The sequence below is a fragment of the Mastigoproctus giganteus genome, chromosome 6 (assembly GCF_048544385.1).
Source record: "Mastigoproctus giganteus isolate SK-2022 chromosome 6, ASM4854438v1, whole genome shotgun sequence".
NCBI lineage: Eukaryota > Metazoa > Arthropoda > Arachnida > Uropygi > Thelyphonidae > Mastigoproctus > Mastigoproctus giganteus.
The window spans coordinates 173,525,758-173,551,183 of NC_143580.1; the positions used below are offsets into that span (position 1 = coordinate 173,525,758).

General features: G+C 38.7%; 1 protein-coding gene across 2 annotated transcripts in view; it reads left to right on the top strand.

Moving 5' to 3' along the window:
* Positions 1–25,426, top strand: part of Cog2 (conserved oligomeric Golgi complex subunit 2) — a 462,981-nt gene that overhangs the window by 235,512 nt on the left and 202,043 nt on the right. For both annotated transcript variants that reach the window (XM_090375498.1, XM_090375496.1), the window contains exon 9: positions 12,381–12,644. In XM_090375498.1, the coding sequence (XP_090231624.1) occupies positions 12,381–12,644 (264 nt within the window). The remainder of the gene's footprint in view (positions 1–12,380; positions 12,645–25,426) is intronic.

Consider the following 25,426-nt stretch of genomic DNA (forward strand, 5'->3'; position numbering starts at 1 on the left):
TTATCGGTGTTAATTTGTAACGAGAGTGGGTCAGATAGAATATTTTATGTTGGCTGGAGGTTCCCACCTCTGCTGTACACTGATGATTGTATTACACCTAAAGATAAAGTTGACTTACTGTCATCTTATTTTTCTTCTGAAATTTTTCAACTAATTTTTCTCCCATTGATAATTGTTTTTGTTCTTAAAACAGGTTCCAGCATTAACTCTTTTTATTAACTGCTTTTTTTATTACCTTTATTAATGCTTGTTCTTCTGGTGGTGGTTTTTCTGCTGCATGGAATTTTGACTATATCCAGCAGATTCCTTAGAAGAAACTATCTAGTTATGATCCTGTTGTTCTTACATTGATCTTTTCAAAAGCAGCAATGAAATTAACCCACCACTTCTTGTTCCTATAAAGGAACACAGTTAGTTTTGTAGTCAGTTAGTTGCCATTTTTGTTTTTGTTATAAAATTTAATTTGTGTTATTTGTTGAAATGTAAACGGTCTTTTATTTGTTAGTATTTATATAATTTATTCTGTTCCCTATCCCTTGAAATTTCTTGAGCAAAATAACAGATTTCTTGAAATCTGTTTTTTCATCCTTTCTTCCATTATACTTCTCCCACTTCCATTATTTCTAAATTTTTCATCCCACAAACTGGCAATCTCTGTTTGCAGGGCAAAAAAAAAAAAAAAAAAATTCCAAAAAAAAAAAAAATTTTCCTCTGAGTGTAGGGACAAAAATTTCTGTATTTAATATATGATACTTCAGATAGTAAACCATCAAGTTTTGTTAATGTCTTTTTTAATTACAGGTCCCGAATTCAACAATATTGTGTGAATGTGGAAAGATAGACAAAATCAGTCACCATGCAGTCATCCAATATTTAGGAGAAGTGGGACTAATGCAAAAGGCAATTCATAAAGATACCATTACAACGTAAGGGGGAAGATGCCCTTTCCTATTCCATGGTTAAAAAGTGGGAAGCAGAATTTAAATGAAGGAAGGAGAGCCTATAAGATAACCCACACTATGGAACACCTGCAACTTCCATCACTCCAGAAGTTTTTTTTTTTTTTTTTTTTGGTAATGAAAACCCCAATCACGAGAGGTATTAGAACCTGTAGTACTCAATACTGAGGATGGGTTGAAGGTTAAGAAGATACTTTTTGAATTAAACTTGAATTTTTTGAATTAAACCTGAATTTCTGTAGATTGTAATTTTCAGGAAATACGTATGAAAGAAGGTTGTTCCAGAAAATGGAAGTTGAAGGAATAAATGAGGAAGAACAGAAGTTGGTTCTGTGAGTTTGAAGTCGGACCTAAAAGGATGCTGACTGGCTGCAGCATGTGTTTGGACTGGTTTGGAATAGAGGGTGGAAATTATAGAAGCCAACTCAGAAGAACAGTGTCCATGGAAGTATCTGTAGAAAAAAACAGAATGTCTATGCGACAGAGAGTGGAGGGACTCAGTTAGAGATGAGTCATTAATTAACCTAACTGCCCTCTTTTGAATGGAATCTCAGAAGCCTGAGAGAGAGAGAAAAAGAGGATTTGGTGACACTGCCCCAGATACAGGAAAAATATTCAATGGTAGGGCACATTTGAAATTTGTAGAGAATGAACAGCTGTTTGGAAGTAAAAGTAATGCTGAGAGTGAAAGAGAAAAGCCAATTTTTTAGATGCAGAGGAAGCAATATTTGTGATGTGCTTATGCCAAGAGAGAAATTAGAAGTCAGGGTAATCCCTAATAGAGATATGTGATTTTGTCTAAAAATCATCAAAGATAAATAGGAGCAAAAGAATCTTTTTTTTGTGAGATAAATGACAGGACTGGTGAGGGGGGACATTGAAGCACTGAAATCAACTAAGTTATCTTTGTCCCACTGGAGAATTACCCGGAGATTGGCATTTAAGGAATTGGTAGTGGTGGATATTTGAGAAGTTTGTGTGGGGTATGATGTCTCAAACTGGAAGGTGGAATTCAATGTGCTATCATAAGCAAAAATATTAATAGGATTTCCAGTCAATTGAAGAAGGTCATTATTATGCAAGAGGTAAAGAGTGGGAGAAAGAGCTTCCCCAAGGTGCATTTCGTCTTGTGGGAACATGAGCATTAGTGGAAAATTAGAAGGCAGTGAGAGAGAAAACTGGGTACCCAATTACAAAAAACAATTGACAAACCCTAAGGTGAAAGCTTATTTAGAAGACATTTTATGCCAAACATGACAAAGCCTTTGAAATGAGGAAAAACAGTGAAAATGGCCTTTAACTTCAATACACTGCTCCCCGGATATAACAACATCGTTTATACTGCAGATTCGGATATACAAGAACAAAGAACACCGACTTTTCCATTGAATTTGTCCATAGATGAGTAACATAAGCCAATATATTACCAGTGGATTGACACTGACTTAATCCATACTGGCGATCATTGGTGAGATAGGTTTCTAAATAGTTTGTTGACAGCGGATCACACAAACAAATTTCCTTGCGAGGTTTGTGATCATAGATGTGTGATGTGGATCCATTACTTTCAGCCAGAAACAGGAACAGTCCAAACGGTGGAAACACAGCTCTTCTTCCCCTCCAAAGAAAGCAAAGCTAATTCCTTCTGCTGGCAAGGTGATGGCATCAGGTTTTTGCGATGCTGATGGAATGTTGCTAGTAGATTACTTTCATAAAGGCCAGACACTCACGGGGGCTTATTACACACACTTGTGAGGCATTTTCATGAAAACATCAAAGACAAATGGCAAGAAAATGTAGCAAAAGTCTTGTTCCACTAGGACAATACACCTTCTCACTAGAATGTCATTGCCATGGCTGCACTGCATGAGTTTGGCTTTGAAATCTTGGCCCTTCCACTATATTCACCGGATGTAGCACCACTCCTATTTCTTAATTTTAAAAAATACTTGGCTGGCATCCATTTTTCTACTCACAGTGATCTGATTGATACAGTAGATGCATTTCGGGAGGCCTTACAGAAAGCTTTCTTCGCAGTCGGATCAATGCATTTCAGCATTAATGGTGGTGAAGAAATTGGCAGGAAAGTGTAGTGGCTCAAAGGGGGACTGCATTGAAAAGCAACATATTACCTCAAATAAACCCTTTTTACTCAAGACAAACTTTTCAAATGTCCCTTGTATTGTAGCCAGTATTAGAGGACTGGAAATTTAAGCTGCAGCAGAGAGTTACTGTAGCTTGAATTTCCCTTCCTGTAATATTGAGAGAGAGAGACTGAGAGTGACTTGCTACGAACTTAAATTTAAGACTTGACTGAATATTTTCTATAACCATCCATTTAGGTTTAGGCCTAAATGGTTGTCAAATGAACTAATGAGACTCGTAACAGAGAAGAAAAATGCATGGGATGCATATAAATTATCAAGCGACTCAGAAGCCTATGGCAGATATAAGTTAATCTGTAATCGGGTCACAAAGGAGGTTTGGCAGGCGAAGGCAGATTACGAGAAATCCTTGGTAAAGGATGCTAAGAAAAACAGCAAGGATTTCTTTACTTATATAAACTCTAAAAAGAAGGGGATGAATCTGATTGGTCCACTTGACATCGATGGTTCGACTGTTGATGATCCTGCTCAAATAGCAAACAAACTGAATGAGTATTTTGCATCTACATTCACACGTGAGGAATTATTAAGGTTTGAAAATGGCAGAAGGTTATCAAATTGTAGCAAGATACTTAATGATTTTGTAATAACTGAGAGCAAAGTGGAAGAGAAATTGTTGAAGTTAAACGTAAGAAAAGCACCTGGGGTGGATGGGATCTATCCAGTTATATTAAAGGAGGTGGCAAAGCAACTAAGCAAACCCTTAGCCATAATTATGAGAGCATCCTTGGACTCAGGGGAGGTTCCCACGGACTGGAGATGTGCAAATGTATCACCAATTCACAAAGGGGGATCGAAGGGTGACACGAGTAACTACAGACCAGTTAGTTTAACTTCTGTTCCGGGTAAAATAATGGAGTCGCTGGTTAAAGATGCATTGCAGGATCATCTAGACAAGACTGCAGCAATAATTCAGACACAGCATGAGTTTGTTAAGGGAAAGTCTTGTCTGACAAATTTGAGAGGATATTATGATGTGGTTACAAAGGAACTGGATGCAAAAAATAATTTTGATATCATATATTTGGATTTCAGGAAAGCTTTTGACACTGTTGCGCATGGAAGACTATTGTACAAATTGGAGCAGAATGGTATTAAGGGTAAGTTGCTACAATGGATAAAAGGATGGTTAAGTGCTAGAAGACAAAGCGTGGTAATCAATGGGTGCTGCTCTTCTTGGACTAGTGTTATTAGTGGAGTCCCACAGGGTTTGGTGTTAGGTCCACTGTTGTTTTGTATATTTATCAATGATATTGATGAAGGTATATCAGGCTTAATGTCGAAGTTTGCAGATGATACAAAGGTTGGCAGGGTTGTTGATGACAGTAATGGCAGTGTGCTACTGCAACAGGATCTGGGTAATTTGGGCATATGGGCTAAGAAGTGGCAACTGAAGTTTAACCTTGACAAATGCAAAGTACTATTTACTTGACAAATGGGTAGAAGTAACCCCAGAGAAACCTGCCAACTGTGTGGTACTACACTTAAGGTGGTAGAAAATGAAAAAGACCTGGAAGTAATTGTGCAGGCAGATATGAAGTTTTCTGAGCAATGCAGACAGGCTGCCAGGGCAGGTCATGGGGTTTTGTCAATGATAATTAGGAATTTTGCTAGCAGGGAAAAGGAGGTGATTATCCCTCTGTATAAGGCAATGGTCAGGCCACGCCTTGAGTACTGTGTACAGGTCTGGAGGCCTCATTTTAGGAAGGATGTAGATTTACTTGAGTGTGTACAGAGAAGGGCAACAAGATTGGTGAGGGGAATGAAGGGATCCTCTTACCAAGAGAAGCTTAAGTTCTGCAAATTGCAGTGGCTGAAGACTAGGCACCTGCGTGGCGATCTGATTGAGGTATATAAGGCCTTGAATGGGTTGAGCACGCTGAATTCTGATAGGATCCTTCCACTTGTTCAGATTACGAACCTAAGGGGGCATAAATTCAAATTAAGAAAAGACAGATGTAGAATAGATGTGCGGAAATTTGCCTTTAGCCAGCGGGTGGTTAATTGCTGGAACAAACTTCCATCTGTCGTTGTGGAAGTTGATAGGTTGAATAAATTTGAGGAACTGGACAGGCTTTTGGAGGGAATGGTGTGATTTTTTTTTTTTTTTTGGCTGATGCTGTATAAGGTCATACATTTGCTTTCTTGCATCACATGCCACTACTACTACTACTACTTTATTGGTAGTGGAGGTTATGATGGTTTTGCAGGACGCACACCATTACCAATAAAAATATCTTTGGTAAAGACCCTGTGTTGTTTAAATGTTGCAAGTTTAGGAAAGCATATTTGATATAACTAAGGAAGGAATCGGGATTTTTTCTGATTCCTTAGTTATATCAAATCCTATCTCATTACAACTGTATATCAAATATATAGTTGTGATGCAATGGGCATTTTTTTTTTTTTTTGGAAGGAAGCTGAGTAAAGATAGATTATCATGTCAGTGTACTAATAATAAAAGTAGAATAACAGGACTTTACCTGCTGCATGTATAAAATGTTGTGACTGACATATATAAAATGTTGTGACTGACATCATGGAAGGCACTGCCAGAAAATTATCAGGAATTTAAACATCTAGAATCATTTTGTTTGGAGGTTAGATAGTCTCATCACTTCTGAATGCTAATGCAGATGGAAGTTGTTATCCCAAGGCCATCAAGAAAAAAATCAGGAAGGCATTGTTTTCAAGGACCACAAGAACAATCTCCCACTATTTTTTTACAGCTCAGAAGAAAAGAAGAAGAAAAAAAGCTTGGTTCATACAGTACATCGCCACCAACTCATTTCGATTGTGAGAGAAGAAATAAGAGAGAAGTCCTATAACACATTCACAGCCCTAAGGCAAGCTTGCGTCCATTCGATTGAGGTCAATGAATGAGTGCTGTAAAAGGAATGGCACATGAAATGAATAACTGAGTGATATCAACACTGATTGAACTGTTGAGGGGCTTAGCGGGGAACAGGTATTCTGTTATCAGACACTCATTCTAAAACACTGATGGATCCAATATCTTTCTATTTCAGAAGATTTAGATGAAGTCTGGTTGGCCTGCCTCCCTAAAATCCACTCATGCACACCTTCTCAATGGTAAGTCCTTTTGCGTCACTTAGGTGGCAACGAATATGTAGAGTGGTTCTCTTCAAGATGCCTGGTCAGCATGAAGAGGAAAAGACCAAACGCTCCAGCACATGACAGCACGATGAAACAAATGGCCCTCAGTCCCCAGCAGCTTTCAGTCCCCCTCTTACGGCAGGGAGAGGATCAGAGTGGAAGCAGAGGGTGCTAAGAATCTATGGGTATGACCAGGCTGCCATGCGCGGAAACTGAACTTGTCCTGTTACAACGTAAGATCGCTGATTGGTGAAGACAGGATATTAGAACTGGAAAAGGAATTAGAAAATGTCAATTGGAATATCATCGATTTGGCTGAAACAAGAAGAAGAAATGAATCACTTATAAGTTTATCAAATCTGCTGTATACCAATGGAAACAGTGAAAGGAACGAAGGTGGAGATGGTTTTTTGGTTCATAAAGATATAAAAAACATTTTGGAATTCAAAAGTACATCACCAAGGGTGTCAAGACTACTACTACTCATTATTTCTAAAAGGTACAGACTAATGGTTATAATGATTTATGCACCAACATTGAGCCATTAGCATTAGCATTAGTAGAGGCATTTGATGCAAGAAAGCAAGCTTATGCAGCATCAGCCAAAAAAATAAATAAAATAATAAAATAAAATAAATAAATAAATAACCACTTCCACTTCACCCCTCCTGTTCGTTCGAAATACCTGTCCAGCTGAGCCTTAAACTTATTTAGGCTATCAACTTCTATGACAAGGGATGGAAGTCTGTTCCACCAACCAACCATCCGCTGGCTAAAGGCAAATTTCCTCACGTGTATCCTACATCTGTCTTTCCTCAATTTGAATTTATGCCCTCTCAGGTGATTATTCTGAGCAAGAGGAAGAATCCCATCAGCATTGAGCATGCTCAAACCATGATGATGAAGAGGTTGAAGAAATGTACACCGAAATTGAGTCTTCTAGATGAGCAGAAAATCCACTACACTGTCATTATGAGACTTCAATGCTAAGGTTGGAAAGAGACAAAACAGCTCAGAAAGGGGAACTATAGGAAACTTGGGAATTGGTGAAAGAGGAGAAAGGCTTGTGGAATTTGCAGAATCTCAAGGAATGTCAGTAATGAACACTTTTTTTCAAGAAAAGGGTGAACAGAAAGTGGACATGGAAGAGCCCAAATGAATTAATAACTAATGAAATTAACTTCATCCTCATTAACAGAAGATATATTGTGACTGATGTTACCGTCTTTAAAAGGTAAATGTTGGAAGTGATCACAGAATGGTAAGATGCACATTTGATATAGATGTAAGAAAAGAAAGGAAAAAACTGACTCTAGTAAATAATATAGTCTTTGAGATAAAAGAAGAGGAGAAAATGTAGTATGCACTGGAACTTAAGAACAAGTTTGAGCTTCTGCAGACTGCTCAGGACCAAGATATCAATGAGGAATATTACAACTTTCTGAAAATGATAAAGCCCAAGAAACCTATAGGTAAAAGGAAATCCCAAGAAGAAAAAATTAGTCAAGAGACACATCATGATGAACTGAAGATGTCAGACGAAGAGCAATATAAACACTGAGAAGGAGAAAATTGAGTATACTGAGTTATGCAAAGCCATTAGAAAGAGACTCAGGAAGGACATAAGAAGATTTAACACAAGAAAAGTAGAAAAAGCATTAAAGGAAAACAAAGGAATTAAATCAGCAGCCATGAGCAGTAATACAGAAAGAGAAATGATACTGAAACTGAAGAATAGCGATGGTGTACTTATAAATTGCAGAGAAGGCATAATTCAAATAGCAGAAGACTACTATAGAGAATTATACGAGGAGTGAGGGAATTATGCCAGAAGTGGGGACGATGGATTGCAAATTAGTAACACATACGACATACCTGTTATCCTTCCTGATGAGGTAGAACATGCATTGAAGAAAACAAAGAATTATAAATCCCCAAGGGAAGATGAAGTTACTGTAGAGTTGTTAAAATTGGGAGAAAGAGACATGACACAAACACTGGCAAGGCTCTTCACAAAGTGCATTAGAAAAGGTGTGACTCCTAAGCAGTGGAATAATGCGATCATAGTTTTGCTGCATAAGAAAGGAGATAAATCAGAAATTGAAATTTATAGACCAATTAGCTTGTTATCCCACATCTACAAGTTGTTCACAAGGGTCATTACTAACAGATTAGAAAGAATTCTTGATGAGAATCAACCAAAAGAGCAAGCTGGCTTTAGGACAGGGGAACAACTATGGATCAACTTTACATAATATCGCAGCTAATTGAGAAAGCAAATGAATATAATACACCATTATGCCTGGCATTTGTGGATTATGAAAACGCATTTGACGCCATACAGCATAAGGCAATGTTTCGGGGCCTAGCTGGGTGGGTAAAGTGCCTGCCTGGCAACCCAAAGGTCGCGGGTTTGAATCCCGGCTCGGGCTTGGATCAAAGTACTGCAAAAACCTTGGGAGGTGCATTATGGCTACAGAAGCCAATGTGCCAACAACTACCAAAAAAAAAAAAAAAAAAAGCAGTGTATCGGGCACTGGAAAGACAAGGCATAGATACTCCATATATTATGATTTTGAAGAAAATATGAGTACGCTACCTCCTTTATTAGACTAGACAAAGACAATAAAAAATTTAAAATTGAGAAAGGAGTTCGACAAAGAGACACAATATCTCCGAAGTTGTTTACTGCGGCCCTTGAGGAAGCTTTCAGAAGATTAGACTGGTCACAGAAAGGAGTCAATGTGAATGGAAGAGTACCTAAACCATTTACGATTTGCAGATGACATTGTGGTCATAAGCCATGATCCCAAAGAATTAGAGGAAAATCTTGGTGCCTCCGTAGCCAGGTAGGCAGGAGTAGCAGTGCGTAGCACACGCTTCTTGATTAGACCGGGGTTCGAGCCTGTGACTACCAAATACGGAGGATGCAGAAAGGTCAGGGAATGACCACCACATATCCCCGGAGCAATATGGCCTTAGTTGCTAATGCTCCTAAAAACCAAATAACAAACAACAAACAAACAAACAGGAAAATCTTAATCAGTTATGCGGAGTTAGTAAGGATTTTGGACTAAAGATGAATATGGCTAAAACAAAAGTAATGATGAACAGTTAGTTAGTTATTTTGGTTTTTAGGAGCATTAGCAACTAAGGCCATATTGCTCTGGGATATGCGGTGGTCATTCCCTGACCTTTCCGCATCCTCCGTATTTGGTGGTGACGGGCTCGAACCCCGGTCAAATCAAGAAGCGTGTGCTGCGCAATGATGAACAAGTATGTCACAGAAAGGGATATAATGATTGAAAGAGCAGTAATTTTAAAGTGGAGTCATATACTTATCTGGAACAAGTCATTAGCTGTAATAATGATAAATGGCTGGAAGTCAAGAGAAGGATAAATTTTGGATGGATAGCATTCAGGAAATATAGTCACATACTGAGGAGCAATATCCCAATTTGTCTGAAACGTAAAATAATGAACCAATGATTTATACTCCCCACCATGACTTATGGAAGTGAAACTTGGGCACTCACCAAAAGAATGGAAGAAAAGCTGAGAAACTACACAGCGAAGAATGGAATGAATTATATTGGGAATCGGACTGTTCGATAAGAAGAGAAACACATGGACTAGGCAGCAAACTCAAGTAAAGGACATTCTTTTCAAAATTTAAGAACTAAAATAGTCTTGGGCAGGACAGCTCAAAGACATGATGACAGATGGACTAAGAAAATAACCAGAATGGTATCCAAGAGGAGCTAGAAGAAAACCTGGAAGACAACAACTGAGATTGACAGATGAAATTCTTGAGTTTGTGAGTAGTAAATGGATGGCCATTGCACAAAACAGAAGGAACTGCAGAGTTGCTGGAGAGGCCTTCATCCTGCAGTGGATTGAAAATGGCTGATGATGATGATTACCACTGGGCCTCACATCTGGTGAGTTATGGGCTTGGCAAACTCAGGATCCTGATCTGGGTATCATCTTTCTTGGTGATTCCCTTCTCTCTCTCTCTCTCTCTCTCTCTCTCTCTCTCTCTCTCTCTCTCTCTCTCTCTCTCTCTCTCTCTCTGTAATGTGGGAATTTTTTTTTTTTTTTTTTTTGGCTGGTGCAGCCTAAGCCTCAGGCTTCCTTGCACCATATGGCTAATAATAATAATTGAACTGTGGGCTGTTGCATAATGGCTGGGATTTTATTTAACATCAATCACATTGTCTATTTAGTGCTATAAAAGCTGAAACTGAGAACCAAGTATACTTGGTTCTCAGTTTCATATGTTCTTTGCTTATACTGAAGTTATTGTAGATAGTTTAGTATTTTCCACAAGAAGAAAAGGTAAAATTTTTTGAATATTATGCTTGCTGAATTTTATTTCTTTAGCTTGTGAAAAACAAAACATCATTCTGTGTGTGCATGCATGCTTGCTGATAAAATTTTATGTAAAGAGCGTTTTCTAAAATTTTTATCCAAAGGATTGTTTTAATGAATCCCCAGTGGAAGTGGAGGACATCAGGACTGAAAAGGAACAGGGACGACAGTATGTTGAAGCTGATTACATTGAATCAGCTCTTTATAATATGTCATCTGATACCAAAATAGATTCTATTCAAGTGATGTAGATTCTGAATCTTCTTCATATACATCTGTTTATATTAGAATGCTTCAAACAACAGATGCTGGTGTTACTTGGAGTGATGACTCTTCACTGATGAAATCCCTTTACTAAAATGCAGTGCCTACATGTTCCAGCACCCCAAGCACATAGGAATGATCCTTGCAAACAGAAAAGGTAGCCAAGTGTTAATGGACTTCTGTGTTTTGTCCTTTGATACTTTACAGTGCCCATCCTCATTCTGATATAGAAAAATCATGCAGTAGAGGTCTGGGAAAGGATCATTGCTTTATCTCTCAACGCTACTTCCCTAATCCACCCCAAGGACAATGACATTATCAAGAAGCTCTTCAAGAGATCATTTTTAAATAGGTTATGATGGTATTGGAGGACCCCAAAGATGAGATTGAACACACAGAAGGAAGGAAGCACCACAGAATGGGGAGGGGATCTACTTGTATAAGTGGGAAATTTTATGGACCAGGTTAAGGCTAAACTAACCCCCTTCACACAGTCAACTTTCATCCATTCCTTACTATTCCACTTAGCCTTAGGTATAACAGGAAACAATGGCCAATAGCAACACTACTCACCATGGGCCATCTGAAAAGGATCCACAGGGTTAATTGTGTGAAAGGTCTGGAACCCTTGGAAGTGATGGGAACAGGCTGTTGTTTGATAAGCAGGTTTATTTTGACTTGGAAGGTTTTGGGCCTTCTGCTATTACTTTTGAGGACAAACAATCAGTTTGAGATTCTTTGGGTTAGGTTATGTGATTAAATTCTCTGGTATATCTTATTTTATGCAGCTTTATGTTCACATGCAGACACACTCAGATCAAAATTGATATCATTTTCAAGCTTGCTGCTCTTTCACAATTTACATCACTTGAATACACCATGTATCTGTCTTTTACTCCAACCTCAGTCTTCTGATCTATTGCATAATCATTTACCCTCCTCCCCCAGTATGGTCTGGAAAATCAAGGATAAAACAGAAAGCATTGTCAACATGGCTTAAAAAAATGATGAACATGTACAGTTTTAGTGATGAGTATATCCTTTCATGTGAGTGGGTTAGTCAATACTCACAGTGTGAGAGTGTGAAGTGTGACAATTATCTGTGATAGGTGTGCAATATCAACGATAGAAGAAGAATTATATCATGAGATACACATATTCCCATCACAGACTGCATCTCAAACCCCCCTCCTCCCGAGATGCAGTTTAACTCCAACAGTTACCACATTCTCTCTCTCAGTGAACTAAATAATAGCTTTATTTTCACTGTTGCACAACAACACTTAATAGTCTCTATAAAATAAAATTTAAGCTCATTAGAGTATCTTCTGTACCACTTCTGGCACCCTTATTGAATATCTGTGAACTTTATGTATTTCTCTTCACTGTAAATCTTTAGTTTTATTTCCATTATTATCTTTTATTTATTTTGATATGAATGGAGTTCATAATAGGATGAACTTTTTTAAAAAAATTGTATTTTATTTTTATCTTTATCTTTCAGGAATACTGAAATCATTAAAGGTTACAACTTCTTAGTGAATGCTGTTTGGCCTGAAATAGTTTCATCACTAGAAAGCATTAGACCTTCAATTTTTGCTCCAGGAAATCCAAACCTTTTTCATAAGCATTATTCAGCAACATTACACTTTTTAACTTGCTTTGAATTCCATTGTTTAACAGAAAGCACTGTTAAGCAGTTAAGAAAGCACGTATCATACGTTTCTTTTATGGAAAAATGGAATTTGCTGGTTTATTTCCAAATCAGGTAAACCATATAAACTGTATTTAAATTCTTTTTTATATATAAAAAACTAAATCAAAAAAATAATAAATATAGAGCCTTTCATTATTCTGCTTTGAAATATATTTAAGAATTTCAATCAATTAAGACTTTCCTTTGGATGAACATTAAAACAAAAATTTTGTTCTATGGATATTCTAATACTATAGTTTTTCACTATAGTATTAGAATATCCAAATGATTTAAGGAAGCAGACTTATTCTATATTTGCTTTGAGTGGGGGAACCCCCAGAATTATTCATATTATTTTCATCACCTAACTTTTCACCACAGCCACTTTGGGAGGCAGTATATTCCAGTACTGAAAAAAAAATTGTGACTGAAGATAGATAGATGCCATGAAGTCCAGTCTTTTGCTACTCCTTAAGATTTTATAGTTGTGCTCTCGTGTCTTCTTTCACTTACCAACATAACATACTTCCCCCATTTATTTTACTTATTGCTTTTGAGGCCTTGTAGAAAGTTGACTTCAATAATTGTTTAACTTTTATTATTATTATTGCTCTTATTTCTTTCTGATTGGGAGTTCCACCTTGTGACGGGTATTGCTACCAAGTACACAGGGTGGTTGTTGTTATATCTGGTGTAACTGTTGGTCGAGGAACTCTGACTATCCTACAGGTGTTCAGGATTGTGACTTTCTGGAGTTCCTTGTAGGTGTTCGCTGGGAGACCTATTGCTGCTAGGCTGTTATGTAGGGTCTTTGGCACAATACCCGTGGTTGACACGATGATCGGGATTGTCGATACTTGTTGCATATGCCCACATCTCTTTGATCTTCTGTCTTAGGTTTGTGTACTTCCTGATTTTTTCCCCATGGGTTTTCTGCAGGATGCCCGTGTTGGGTACTGCTATGTCAGTCAGATAGGTTGCCTTTTCCTTCTTTTCCACAAGGGTTATGTCAAGTCTGTTGTGTGGGATTGTCCTATCTGTTATTATGGCGCAGTCCCAGTACAGCTTGTTGGTTGGGGTCTCTAGTACTGCCTGGGGTTTGTAGTTGTAGTACGGTACACTTTCTTCGATCAACTGGTATTTCCTTGCTAGCTTCTGATGTATTATCCTGGCCACTTGGTCGTGTCTATGATTGTACTCAGTCTGGGTGATCACCTTGCACCCAGCGGTGATGTGTTGGATCGTTTCTGAGGCCAGGTGGCATCGTCGCTATGTGTCATCAAACACTCTGGGCTCCTTAGCAATGTATTTTCTGTAGTTCCTGGTGTTGATTACCTGGTCTTGGATGGCAAGCATGAACCTTACATCTCGGGGAAGAGCGTCCCGCTCATTGGAAGCAATTTTATCTATGTGATCTTGATAGAGATCGTTGTAGTGTCTGCTGTGGAGTGTCTTCTCTGTCCATCTTTCTAGCTTCATTTGTACCTCCTGGTTTGGGGGAACTCCTCGCTTAGATTGAATGGGGTATACCGCTTGTTTATCTTTCTTATGGCCTGCTGGAGTGCTGCTGTGCTTTTCTGGAAGTAATCCTTCAAGTTAACTATCGCTGTCTTCTATTGCTTAATGAGGTCTATCAGGCCTCTTCCTCCTCTTTCCTGGGCAATTGTCAGTCTTTCCATGACAGATTTTCAGGTGGTGTTGGCGGCTCTTGGTCATCATTGACTTTGTCTTTCTCATGATATCCTCCAGCTCGGTGTTAGTCCAACCTATGACCCCGAAGGAGTTAGCACTCGGATTGCATAGGTGTTTATGTTTAACTGTGTTCCCTCCATTCAGCTTTGCTTTCAGCAGGCTTCTGAGTCCCTGATGGTATTTTTCGGTCAGGTAGGCCTTATTTTCCTTGTGCTGTAACTGCTGAGCCTGCATCATCCCCAAGTATTTGTAGGCCTCTCCCTCTGCCATGGCTTCGATCTCTTTACCAGTCTGCAGCTGGTAGTTTCGGTTGACTAAACTTTTCTCATTTTCCCTGTAATAATAATAATAATAATAATAATAATTATTATTATTATTGCTATTGCTCTTATATTATTTCTCCCTGATTAGGGGTTCCACCTCGTGATGGGTATTGCTACCAAGTACACAGGGAGGTCGTTGTCATGCCTGTTGTTACTATTGGTCAAGGAACTCTCTGACTATCCTATAGGTGTTTAGGATTGCGACTTTCTAGAGTTCCTTGTAGATGTTCACTGGGAGACCTATTGCTGCTAGGCTGTTATGTACTGTCTTTGGCACCATACCTGTGGTTGACATGATGATCGGGATGGTCAATACTTGTTGCATATGCCACATCTCTTCGATCTCCTGTCTTAGGTTCGTGTACATCCTGATTTTTTCCCCATGGGTTTTCTGCAGGTAGCCTTTTCCTTCTTGTCCACAAGGGTTATGTCCTGTCTGTTGTGTGAGATTGTCCTATCTGTTATTATGGCACGATCCCAGTACAGCTTGTGGGTTGGGGTCTCTAGTACTGCCTGGGGCTCGTACTTGTAGTACGGTACACTTTCTTCGATCAACCGGTATTTCCTTGCTAGCTTCTGATGTATTATCCTGGCTATCTGGTCGTGTCCATGAGTGTACTCAATCTGGGTGATCACTTTGCATCCTGCGGTGATGTGTTGGATCGTTTCTGAGACCAGGTGACATCATCGACATGTCATCGAACACTCCAGGCTTGGATGGCGAGCATGAATTATTATTATTATTAGTAGTAGTAGTAGTAGTGGCATATGATGCAAGAAAGCAAGCTTATAAAGCATAAGCCAAAAAATATATATATATCAATTTAAAAAAAAAAAAAAAAATGAATAAATAATAAAAAAAAACTTATTTTATCAACTGATCGTTATATACCTTTATCAAATCTAAAAGACTAAAAATTATGTATTATATTGCTTACATAATTATCAAAGAAATTATTTATTCATTATATTATATTTCTTTTAATATTATTTTATTTATAAATAATTATTTTCATTGCAGTGTAATTTAGTTAAAACATAATTTACATGTTAATTTTACCTGTTGGCTGGACATTTTTTGAAACCAAAGATAGCATGTATGCATCACAAGTGTGATATTTGACTCATGACTCTATAGGCATGTTGTGTAGTGTATGGAAGAGAAAGCAAAAATGAAAATATAACTAACAGAATTAAAGAATACTTAAAATAAAAATATCTTTAACATTTTTATTTTGATCATATCTAAAATTCAGATTATAGGAAACATTTTTCGAAAATGTTCCTACAAGCATTATTTTAACAGATGAGTAGAAAGTGTTATTCTGATTTAGATAAATTGCTGAATGGTTTAATTACTTATGTTTAAAGGAAAAAATAAAATACCAACTTGCTTTCATACGGTAAATTTAATTTTTCAAGTTTTCTGCAATGTGGAACGCTTCATCAAGTAATAAAATGCGTTTTCTTAAAGTATCTCTTTCAAATGGATCTCAAGTCCTTGTATAACTAAAGAAAACACAAAGTATCAAGATTAAAATATTTTTCCTTTGCAAAAATTGGAATCTAAAGATAAGTATCTTACTTGAAAGAGGTGAGCATTAAAGAACTACTTATGGGAATTCTGTTGCACACAACAAATGTTGTTTGGATATAAATATTACAAGATGTTTTGCAAACTTAGGCCTAAAACTGGTTTTAATTAAAGTGGTGGTCACCAATAGAGTTTATAAAAATCTTTTATTATTTTCATTCAGTTTTGTATTGTGTGTATTCTTTACGGAAATAAAATATGCAATTTTATTTCTAAAGAATTATCTGTTTGGCTGATAACATGACACTTTTTTTTTTGGAAAAATCATCTTGGACACACTTTGGTTCTTCAACCTGCATGTAGTCAAGGGAAATCTTGACACTACATATACTAATAATACTAATTTTCCTTGCAAAAATGGAAAAGATTTTATTCACCTCTTGATCAAAATCCCCCCCATCTCTCTCCACCCTTCCCACTATATATTCTCCATATTAATACATTAACATTTTTTTTTTTTTTTTTTTTTATGTAAACCCCAAACAGGAGAGGTGTTAGAACCTATAGTACTTAGTACCATGCTTGGGTGGGAGGTTGAGAAGACGAAAGAAGATATTTGTTGACATTGGCTTGAACTTCTGTAGACTGTAATTTTCAGGAAATATGTATGAAGGAAGGTTGTTCCAGAAAACGGCAGTTGAATGAATAAACGAGGAAGATGAAAAGTTGGTTCTGTGAGTTTGAAGTTTGACAGTAAATGGATGTTGGCTGGTGGCGGCACATGTTCGGACTGTTTTGAAAGAGAGAGCAGGAATTATAGAAGCTAATTCAGAAGAACAGTGCCATTGGAAGTATCTGTAGAAGAGGCATGCAGCAGAAACAGTATGTCTATGAGACAGCGAGTGGAGAGATTCTGTTAGAGATGAATCATTAATTAACCTAACTGCCCTCTTCTGAATGGAATCAAGAAGCCTGAGAGAGGTTTTGGGAGCACAACCCCAGATGTGGGAACAATATTCCATGGCAGGGCGGCTTTGCGATTTATACTGAGTGAGCAGCTGTTTGGAAGAAAAGTAACGCCGAAAGCGAAAGAGAAAACCGTTTTTTAGATGCAGAAGAAGCAATATTTGTAATGTGCTTGTGCCAAGAGAGATTAGAAGTCAGGGTAATTCCCAAACGAGATATATCATTTTGCCTAGAAATCGGAGTGTCACTAAAGATTAGCATAGGAGCAGAAGAAAGATTAGCATAGGAGCAGAAGAATCCTTTTTGCGAGATATAAGACAAGACTGAGTTTTAGAAGGGTTGAAATCAACTAAGTTGTCTTTGCCCCACTGGAGAATTACCTGAAGCTCGGCATTTAAGGAATTGGTAGCAGATTTTTGAGAAGTTGAGGCTGATTGAGCAGGACAAGGTTTCTCAAAATGGAAAGTGGAATGCAATGTGCTATCATCAGCAAAACTATGGATAGGATTTCCAGTCAATGGAAGAAGGTCATTAATATACAAGAGGAAAAGAGTGGGGGAAAGACCTTGGGGAGGACACCAGCATTAGTGGAGAAGTTAGAAGACAGAGAGCCATCTACCATCACCCTCAGTGAGCGATCAGAGAGAAAACTGGATAACCAATTACTAAAAACAGTTGGCAAACCATAAGATGGAAGATTGTTTAGAAGACCTTTATGCCAAACATGATTGAAAGCCTTTGAGCTGTCAGGAGCAACTACTTGTGTTTCACCGAACCTTTCCATCGAATTAGTCCATAAATGGGTACATAATCCAGAATATCACCAGTGGATCGACACTGACGGAATCCATACTGGCAATCATTGATCAGACAGAAGGTTTCTAGGTAGTTTAAGAGTTGGCGGTTAATTGATTTCTCCATTACTTTAGAAAGAGTAGAAGTAATTGCAATGGGACGATAATTGGATGGGAGAGATTTGTCACTATTTTTAGGAACCGGCTGGATATGAGCAAATTTCCAAGCAGAAGGAAAAACACCTTTGGAATAAGAAAGTGAAAAAAGGCGGCAAAGAATAGGAGTAAGTTCAGGAGCACAGGTTTTGAGAAAAAGTGGAGAAATACTATCGGGACCTGGAGCTTTCTTAGCATCAAGATTCGTCAAAATCCTTCTGACGGAAGACCACAGGAGGCATTGAATGGAGTGTGTTGGGAATGGTGGCAGGTGTTTTACCAAGATCATTAATACATTAGTTGGAAGAAAAATGGGATGCTAGAAGGTCAATTTTATCCTTGGCTGAAATGACAACAGAACCATCTGGTTTGGACAGAGGTGGGAGCAGAGATGGGCAAAAGTTGCGGCCAATAGCTTTGGCAAGAGACCAGAATGCTCGGCTACCATTGAGGCAAGAAGCAAGTTTTCGACTCAGCCTGTTCAAACTCTAGTTTGGATTGATTAATAACTGCTTTACAATTGTTGCGAGCTTTGATGTAGGCAGAAAATGAAACTGAAGAATTAGAAACAAGCCAATTACGATATGCAAGATTCTTCTCTTGAACAGCCTTAGCACATTTATTGGAAAACCAAGGTTTAGATAAAGGACGAGATTTTAAAGTGGAGTGTGGGATAAAGGATTCCATTCCTGCAATAATAATTTCACTGACATGATCTGAGCAAACGTTGACATCAGAACTTTTGAAACAGTAATCCGACCAAGGAAAAGAAGAAAAGAAGTCTCGCAGGTCATCCCATTTTGCATTCTTGTAATGCCAAGCAACACTAGGTTGGGAATAGCCATGAGATAAAGGTTCCATTGTAGAAGAGACAATCACCAAGTTGTGATCTGAAGTGCCTAAAGGACCTCTCACTTCGACCGTGTACTTAGAAGGATTGTTTGTGAGAGAAAGATCAAGCGTATTGGTTGTATGATTAGGATTGTCCGGTATTCTTGTAGGTAAATGAACAATCTGTGCAAGATCATTAGTAATTGCAAAAGCCTCAGCCTCTCGACCAGCTGGGTCGGTGTGACTAGAAAACGGAAGCCAGATGGAGTTGTGAACATTTAAAATCACCAAGGAAAATTACCTCACTGTTAGGAAAGTTGGACTGGAGAAAGTCAAGTTGCAAAGAGAGGAAGCTCCAAGTGATTAGTGGAGTTGGGAGAACGGTAGAGACAACAGATGAATTTGACACAATGAGGTAGAGAGATTTTAAGCCAGAGAAGATCAAAGAGAGGAGATTCCCAATTGCCAAGTCTCTGACATGGAATATCAGAACGGACATATGCACAAGTGTACCACCTTTGAGGCGAAAAGAATTATACAGTGAATAATTTGGGCATCTGAGATGAGCAGTAGTTGAATCAACCGATAACTGAGGTTCTGTCAGAAAAAGTGCATGGGGTACATGGGGAAAAAGTACAGAAAAAGTCATTAGGGCAAATGATGCAAGCAACTTACACAGCATAAGCCAAAAAAAACCCAAAACTTCTTATATCACCTGTCCATCCCTTCTAACAGTTTGTCCAGTTCTTCCTTGAAATTATTCACACTATCCACTTCTAAAACACCATATAGGAGTTTGTTCCAACAACAAACCACCAGCTGGCTGAAGGCTAATTTCCACACTCTACTCTGCAAGCTTCCTCAATTTGAATTTATCTCCCCTTCTTGTATAGTCTAAGCAGGAGGAAGAATTCCATCAACATCGAGAGCTTACTCAATCCATTCAAAGCCTAAAACACAATCAAATCTCCTTGCAGATGCCAGATGCTAAAACCAACGTCCATTATGATGGATGGAAGTTTGTAGAACTGAATCCTTTCCTCATAAGTGGACCCTTTTATCATCCTCATTAAACTTGTTGCTCTTTTCTATACTCATTCTAGCAGATCCACATCCTTCCTAAAATGAGGCCTCCAGACCTTTATACACTACTCAAGATGCGGCCCTGACCATTAGCATTAGTAAAAGCATATGATGCAAGAAAGCAAGCTTATATCGCATCAGCCAAAAAAATAACCTTCTCATTTCACCCATCCACTCGCTCCAACTGTTTGTCTAGCTCTGCCTTGAATCCATTCGAGCCATCAATGTCCACAACAATGGATGGCAGTTTGTTCCAGCAATCAACCACCCGCCAGCTAAAGGCAAACTTCCTGCACATCCATCCCACAGCCGTCCCTCCCCAATCCGAATCAATGCCTCCTCAGGTGATTATTCTGAGCAAGAAGAAGAATCCCATCGGCACTGAGCATGCTCAACCCACCCAGGGCCCCACACACCCCAATGAGATCACCTCGCAGGCACCTAGTCTCCAGACTATAATTTGCAAAACTTAAGCCTTTCCTCATAAGAGCAACCCTTTACTCCACTCACCAATCCCATTGTCCCTCCTGCACTTGCTCCAGCAGTTCCACATCCCTCCCAAAATGAGGCCTCCAGACCTGCATACAGCACTCAGGGTGTGTCCCGACCACCACCCCATACAAAGGGATAATCACCTCCTTATCCCTGCTAGAAAAATTCTTGTATATCAGTGACAAAGCACCATGAGCTACTCTTGCAGACTGTTTGCACTGCTCAGAACTGGTCGAATGCACAAAATATACAAGAGAACGCCAGATGCTTTGCACTTCAGCCACAACAAAAGATCCTACACTTACCTCAATTTTAAACAATGAAACAAATGTCTCAAGCATTTATAATTTTCTCAAGATAATTAAAGTATATCACCTCCTTTAGTTAGAAAAACTTTTTGGTCCCTTCTTTCCATTTTCTCTATTTGAAAAGAAATTACATGCATAGTTACCATATGCATGGCGCACTATGGCCATAGTTGCCGATGCGCCCAATAAATTCCGAAACAAACAAACAAACAAACAAACTGCTCAGAAAACTTGCCATCTGACTGCACAATTACCCCCCCCAGGTCCTTTTCATTCTCTACCACTGTTAGTGCAGTACCACACAGTTGATACATTACCCTGGGGTTATTGCTTCTCATATGCAGTACTTTACATTTGTCAATGTTAAACCACCTCTCAGCCCATCTGCTCAACTTTTCTAGATCCTGTTGCAGCAGCGTGGTGTCAATAACAACCCTGCCAACCTTCGTATCGTCCATTGTCTTATACAATAGGATAATCACCTCCTTATTCTTGCTGGCAAAATTCCTGTATATTATTGACAAAACCCCATGTCCTGGTGGCCTGTCTGCACTGCTCAGAGAATTTCATATCTCACTGTTGTCCAGGTTTCCATTACTCCAGGTATTTTTTATTCTCCATTACGTTGAGTGTGGATACACAGTTTGTAAATTAATTTGGTATTACTCCCCATATGAAGGAACTGGGACAGCTTCAGGGATAAGTACCTCTTTTGTAGGAGGTTAAAAGTGGCACAGTGGAGGAGAAATTCTGAAAAATGTAGACTCATTAAGTTGTATGACTGTTGGGGGCATGTTTCTGTAGAAAGGATTGATATTGAAATAGATTAAGCAAGGAACAGCCAATAGCCTTAATCTACTTTTGTCAAGTTCGACATCCCTAGATATAACTGCCAAGCTTTGCTGTCCATACCTTGTAAGCCATTCTATATAGGGATAACACTTACCACACTTTACCAACTGGTCATCCTTTGAACATCTCTCAGAGGTCTTCTAGAGATGGCTTTTTATCATGTTCCTTCTTGGCCACCTGTGGCCAAGAAGCATGGAAGACTTCATCAGTTTGTTTTTACAAAGTAACTTTTAATTCTGGACCACCCTTAATCCCAATCCCTCAGTCTCTAAGTTACTCCTGGATTTAAATTCATCAGGTGAACTTTTTGTTATCATGAAACCTTAGCTACTGTTTTTTATACCACATATTTAATCAGTGCAAGTTGTTTTGGAGCAGCACAGCCAAACTATAACCACTAATCAGGTGGATTTCAGTTTGATTTCAGGAAAGCTTTTGATACTGTTGCACATGGAAGACTGCTGTACAAATTGGAGAGGTATGCCATTAAGGGTAAGTTGCTGCAGTGGATAAAGGTATGCTTGAGTGGGAAACGACAGAGAGTGGTAATCAATGGACACTGCTCTTTGTGGACAAATGTTATTAGTGGAGTTCCCCAGGGTTTGGTGCTGGGCCCATTGTTGTTTTGTGTATTCATCACTGATACTGATGAAGGTATCAATCTTAATATCCAAATTTTTAGATGGTACAAAGGTTGGTAGGGTTGTTAACGACAGTAAAGACAGTATGCTACTCCAACTGGATCTAGATAAGTTGGGCAAATGGGCTGAGAAGTGGCAACTGAAGTTTAACACTGACAAATGCAAAGTACTGCATATGGGTAGCTATGACCCAAGTGAAACTTATCAACTGTGTGGTACTACACTCAGGGAAGTGAAAAAGACCTGGGGGTAATTGTGCAGTCAAATATGAAGTTTGCTGAGCAGTGCAGACGGGCTGCCAGGGCAGGTCATGGAATCTTGTCAATGATATATAGGAATTTTGCTAGCAGGGATAGGGAGGTTATTATCCCATTGTACAGGGTAATGGTCATTCTACTCCTGGAGGCCTCATTTCAGGAAGGATGTAGAGTTGCTAGAATGAGTACAAAGAAGGGCAACAAGATTGGTGTGGGGAACAAAGGGAGTACTCTTACCAAGAAAGGCTTAAGTTCTGCAAATTGCAGTGCCTGGAGAGTAGGCACCATGAGGCCTTGAATGGGTTGAGCAAGCTGAATGCTGATGGGATTCTTCCTCTTGCTCAGATGAAGAAGCTGTAGGGGCTGAGATTCAAATTGAGGAAAGATAGTTGTAGAATAGATGTGCGGAAATTTGCCTTTAGCCAGCGGGCAGTTGTTTGATGAAACAGACTTCCATCTTTTGTTGCCGAAGTTGATAGCCTAAATAAATTTAAGGCTGAGCTGGACAGGAGGGGTGAAATGGGAGGGGGGGGGGTGTGTTTTTTTTTTGGCTGATTCTTCATAAGCTTGCTTTCTTGCATTGTATGTCTCTACTAATGCTTATAATGCTAATCTGGCTTACCTACCTTTAGGTCATCAACAGATTTTGTCAGTGTCATTAAACCTTTCAGGAATGAGTTTGCCGAATCTCTGATCCCTCAGATGCAAGTGTTTTGCTAGTGGTCAGCTCTTTAGTTCATTTTTTTCATATAATCTTGAAAATTTATAAAAATGGAAACTTTGTTGTGTGCAAATGCTTTTAAATATTAATTTATTTTTATTCTGACTTGATTACCCACAGTTAGAGTAGAATTACTATAAAAAAAATAAAGCATAATTAAAAAAAAAAAATCATCAAAAAATTACTTTTTTTGATACTTTTTTTTTTTTGTTGGAAGCAGTAATATCCTTTACATCTATTTATGTATCACATAATGTAATAAAAATTTTAGGAAAGAAAGCTTTAAACTGACATTTAGTGCAATTGCATCATACTATACAGTTAAATTTTAAGATAAGATAAAAGGTGATATAGTTGTACACGTTGGCACTAATGATATTAAGAGTAGGAGACCGGCGGAATTACTTAGCAAGTACAGGTCACTGTTGAAAAAAAGCCGTGAATTAGGGTTGAACTTGAAAGTGTCTGCAATTCTGCCCAGACACGATAGGAGGGAGTATATGATGAGAGCCTTGTCGATCAATTCGGCCCTGGAGGGATTGTGCAAGGCTCAAGGGGTAGAATTTTTTTCAGCCTGGACTGTACTTGTTAACAGGAGAGATTGCTTCTACAGGGATGGGATACACTTAAATAGAAAGGGTGCAAGAATTTTTGCTGATGCTGTCGAGGCAGTGTTAGGTGGGTCGGAAAACTGCTAGTTTGGGGGGATACAAGGACTAATAGATTAACAGTAGCCACTGGCAGAGGTGGAAGTGATTCTTGCACTGCTTCTATTCAAATGAGCAGAAGTCTGAAAAACAAGATGCAGGATATTTCAGAGACTGCTGGTAGGCATTGCGTTACAAGTAAACACATGGGTTGTGTTAGGGTAGCTAAGAATAGAAACAGGTGCATGTATACCTGCGTGTACACCAATGCTAGGAGTTTGGTAAATAAATTTGATGAACTTGAGGTATTGCTCAAAACATCAAAGGCAGATATTGTTGGGATATCAGAGACGTGGTGTCACACAGATATAAGTAATACGGAACTGGAATTTGGGGAATACAATGTATATAGAAAGGATAGACAGGACAGGAGGGGAGGAGGGGTTATGCTATTAATTAAGAAACACATAAAGTCAAAGGAAGTGAAGCCAGTTGACATCGATGGACAGGGCAGTGTCGAGTCAGTTTGGTGTGACATAAGCATAGGGAAATCAAAATTGAGAGTAGGAGTGTGCTATAGGCCTAATGACTCTGATGAGTATAATAATATATTGTACAGGGAAATAGAGTGGGCCAGTAAATCAGAGAGTCTTATAATGGGGGATTTTAATTTCCCAGATATTGACTGGAATTTGTGGGTTGGTCACTCGCACACTAGCAAGGCTTTTGTGGATTTATTGGATGATTGTTTTCTACATCAGCATGTTCGTGAGGCAACAAGAGGGAGCAATACTCTTGATTTGATTATCAGTAGTGATTCTTCATGCATTAAGAACCTGCAGATAAATGAACCACTAGGTGGCAGTGATCACAGTGTGTTGAAGTGGGATTTACTCAAGGAGGTAACTACCATCAGAGGTAAAGGGAAGGGTTTTTGTTTTCGTAAAGGCAACTATGATGGTCTGAGACAGTATTTAAATTCTATACAGTGGGACCAACTGATGATGTTACCAACAGCAAACTCAAAATGGGAAGCATTCAAGGAACTAATCTTGGTGGCTACCAGGCTTTACATACCAACTAAGAAATATTGTTCAAGGTTTAGGCCTAAATGGTTGTCAGATGGACTAATGAGACATGTGGCAGAGAAGAAAAATGCATGGGATACATACAAATTAATGGGTGACATGGAAGCCTATGATAGATATAAGTTGGTCTGTAACCAAGTCACAAAGGAGATTAGGCAGGCAAAGGCAGACTACGAAAAATCCTTGGCAAAGGATGCAAAGAAAAACAGAAAGGAGTTCTTTACATACTTGAACTCGAGAAGGAAAGGGATGAATCAGATTGGTCCACTGGATATTGATGGTTCAACAGTTGAGGATCCTGCTCAGGTGGCTAACAATCTAAACGAGTATTTTGCATCTACATTCACGCATGAGGAGTTATTCAGGAAGGAGAATGATGTAGGTAAAGTAAACATTGGCAGTGAGCTGGATGATTTTGTAATAGCTGAGAGGAAAGTGGAGGAGAGATTGTTGAGGATAAACATAAAAA